Source organism: Octopus bimaculoides, chromosome 3 (assembly GCF_001194135.2).
Source record: "Octopus bimaculoides isolate UCB-OBI-ISO-001 chromosome 3, ASM119413v2, whole genome shotgun sequence".
NCBI lineage: Eukaryota > Metazoa > Mollusca > Cephalopoda > Octopoda > Octopodidae > Octopus > Octopus bimaculoides.
Genome location: NC_068983.1, coordinates 7,740,812 through 7,744,029, shown reverse-complemented (window position 1 = coordinate 7,744,029; position 3,218 = coordinate 7,740,812). Strand labels below are relative to the sequence as shown.

General features: G+C 40.8%; 1 protein-coding gene across 1 annotated transcript in view; it reads right to left on the bottom strand.

The window, feature by feature from the left end:
• Window positions 1-3,218, bottom strand: part of LOC106882030 (transient receptor potential cation channel subfamily V member 5) — a 156,109-nt gene that overhangs the window by 143,320 nt on the left and 9,571 nt on the right. The window contains exon 3 of the mRNA XM_052966702.1: window positions 235-591. Coding sequence (XP_052822662.1) covers window positions 235-510 — 276 coding nt within the window. The 5' untranslated portion in view covers window positions 511-591. The remainder of the gene's footprint in view (window positions 1-234; window positions 592-3,218) is intronic.

Below are 3,218 nucleotides of genomic sequence, written 5' to 3'. Positions count from 1 at the left end.
TATATACATACATATGTAAGTAGATGCACAATGGGCATCTGCATGTAGCAAATTAGACTTTCACAAGTCCTTGGTCATCCTAATATTATTTAGCAGAAGATGCCGAATAATGAGATCGAACAGAGAAGCTACGTGGCCGTGGCTGAAAAGCGAACCTTTTAACCACGTAGCCAAACCTACGCTTATCAATTTATCTAATCTATACACTAATTTTAGTAAATATTATATACGTACCAACAGTCTCAGGCGAGTTTGATATCGCCAACGAAGATATTCCGTTTTGCTGATAATACCTCCCTTGCCTCGGTTATAAAGCAAAGGTTCCACATGTTCCTTTAAAGCTTGTATCAATTTATCTCTCCCTCCCTTATTGTACGCATCCAGAAGTTTTCCTCCATTGTTGAAGTTTACTAAGGTATATAATGGGTGCACTGGAAATTCTCTATTCTGTTGTTTCCATGCTGCCACCGGGTCAGTAATTCGGCTGGAACGATGAAAGATGTTTCCCATCTTTGAAGATTTAGTTCAAATGGTAAAATCCATTGGAGATCATAACAGCTGTGTTTCGGGAAAATTGGGCAGAGAACAGTCCTATAACACAGGAAAAGAAATAAAACATTTAGAAATACTGTTTGCATCACAAGAATTTAGAAACTTCAAAAGACGCGTAATAATACGTTTTATTGGTAAGGTGGCGAGCTCGCAGAAACGTTAGCACGCCGGGCGAAATGCCTGGCGGTATTTCGTCTGTCTTTACGTTCTGAGTTCAAATTCCGCCGAGGTCGACTTTGCCTTTCATCTTTTCTGGGTCGATAAATTAAGTACCAGTTGCGTACTGGGGTCGATCTAATTGACTGGCCCCCTTCCCAAAAAATTTCGGGCCTTGTGCCTAGCGTAGAAAAGAATACGTTTTATTGGTTGAACTCAGAGTAGGTGAAGTTATAGATAATGGTTTCAAATTTAGGCACAAGGCCTGCAAGTTTAGGGGAGTGGGTAAGTTCATTACATCGACTCTAGTGCTTGACTGGTACTTATCAACACTGAAAGGGTAAAAGGTGAAGTCGACCTTAGTGACATTTGAACTCAAAAAATAAGATGTTATAGGACGCCTGCAGACCAGAACGGTTGTTAGTATGGACGAGGAAATTTTTGAGCGAGAAGATGAGACAGTTTTTTATTTTTTATTTTTGCGATGGTATTCTTTGAAGTACTCCTTTGGCTTACCAAATAAACCAGGATGGTTTTTTTGTAGATGATACATCAATTTCGAGGGTTTCATTGAATCGTTAGTTAATACTTTTGAGCAGATAATACACTGTGGTAAAAAAAGGATCTTCTATACTGGATACAAAATCTTATTTGATTTAAACTTCGTGATATCGTCTACAGAATCTTTTTTCCGAGTCGGTGGACGGAAAGTTAAGGGAATGTTTTTCCATATCACTGACAGCAAAATTTCTACAGATTACAATTAGACTAACACTTGCGTAAAAATGTACGTACCTGGAGAGATAATACGATATGTTGGGTAAGCTTTAAGAACTTCGGTTTCGTTAGTAATCTTCAATTCAAAAGTCAGGTAGAAAACACGATCGCGTTGACCAGCCGAGAACACATAATTCTTTGTGTGTTTTTAATGCGCGCAAACGTGGATCCGATTGTACGCCTCTGTACCTGTCCTGGTATGCGTCCCGTGTATGATTGGACAGCTAATTGACCAATAGGCAATGAGTGCACTTGTATGTGCTCACGCATATGCGATGAGGCATATTTCGTTTGCACGACATGTGCGTGTACGGAAAAATTTTAATTCTTCAAATGGAGCACAGAAAATTTTCCACAGACCATCTGAATTTTCCTGTGGCCGACCTGGATTTTCCCGTGGACCATCTAGTGGTCCACATGGACCAGGTTGTGAACCCCTGGTATAGACCAACAGGGTTCCCATGGCGTATGAGCAACTGAGGTCACAACATTCTCTTCGAACGATACGAAAGTCCATCGCAGGGTCACCCATTTACAGCTGAGTGGACTGGAGTGACTAGCAATGAAGTGGTTTGCTCAAGAACATAACCACCACTCGGTCCAGAAATCGAAACCAGCGATCTTGTGATCGTAGGTGCAACACCCTCACCACCAGCTCCGTCGCGTGACTTTTAGAGACCCCCTCCCCTGCAACTTTTTGTGTCGAGGCCCCATCTCTTCAATCAAAATTCATAATCTACGCACCTTTTATTCATAGCTATATCTTACTTAATTCTATCTCAAGTTCAATATTTCACGTTATCGTAAAGAACACCGTTAAAAACTCAACAAATAAAAGAGCACTTTTATAATCCAGGCAACTTTCAAAGACTAACACGAAGCACTTTTCGCTTCTCGAAATCATCGATCAATTCAGAATAATCAACCTGAGAACTAAGTTCGTGTTCAATCTATATTATAGACAATCCACAAAGTCCACAGGGGCTTAGCGAGGGCCCTGCTAACCACTAAGCCACGCGTCTTCACGTGAGTGAAATGAAACTACTCATCAAATCTCCGTCTGGGCTCTTGTACTTATGGAGAAGATGGTATTCTGCCAATAAAACACACAGATTGCCTTACTGATTGTACTCCACTTCTTTATTGCTAATTAATTAATTACTGATTTATTTGTTATAGCTATTGTTTACAAGACTGTTTATCACTTATCAGACTATTAACCCCATCCTAAGTTCAGCCGGGTTCGTTTCTGATTTCTATCAATGGCTGTGTGGTAAGTAGCTTGCTTACCAACTACATGGTTCTGGGTTCAGTTCCACTGCGTGGCACCTTGGGCAAGTGTCTTCTACTATAGCCTCGGGCCGACCAAAGCTTTGTGAGTGGATTTGGTAGACGGAAACTGAAAGAAGCCCCTCGTATATATGTATATATATATATGGATGTGCGTGTGTATGTTTGTGTATCTGTGTTTGTCCCCCTAGCATTGCTTGACAACCGATGCTGGTGTGTAAACGTCCCCGTAACCTAGCGGTTCGGCAAAACGGACCGATAGAATAAGCACTGGGCTTACAAAGAATAAGTCTTGGGGTTGATTTACTCGACTAAAGACGGTGCTCCAGCATGGCCGCAGTCAAATGACTGAAACAAGTAAAAGAGTATCTTCTCTCTATATATTCCTGTACATATTCCTTACATACATACATACATACATAGAGACAGACAGATATATATAT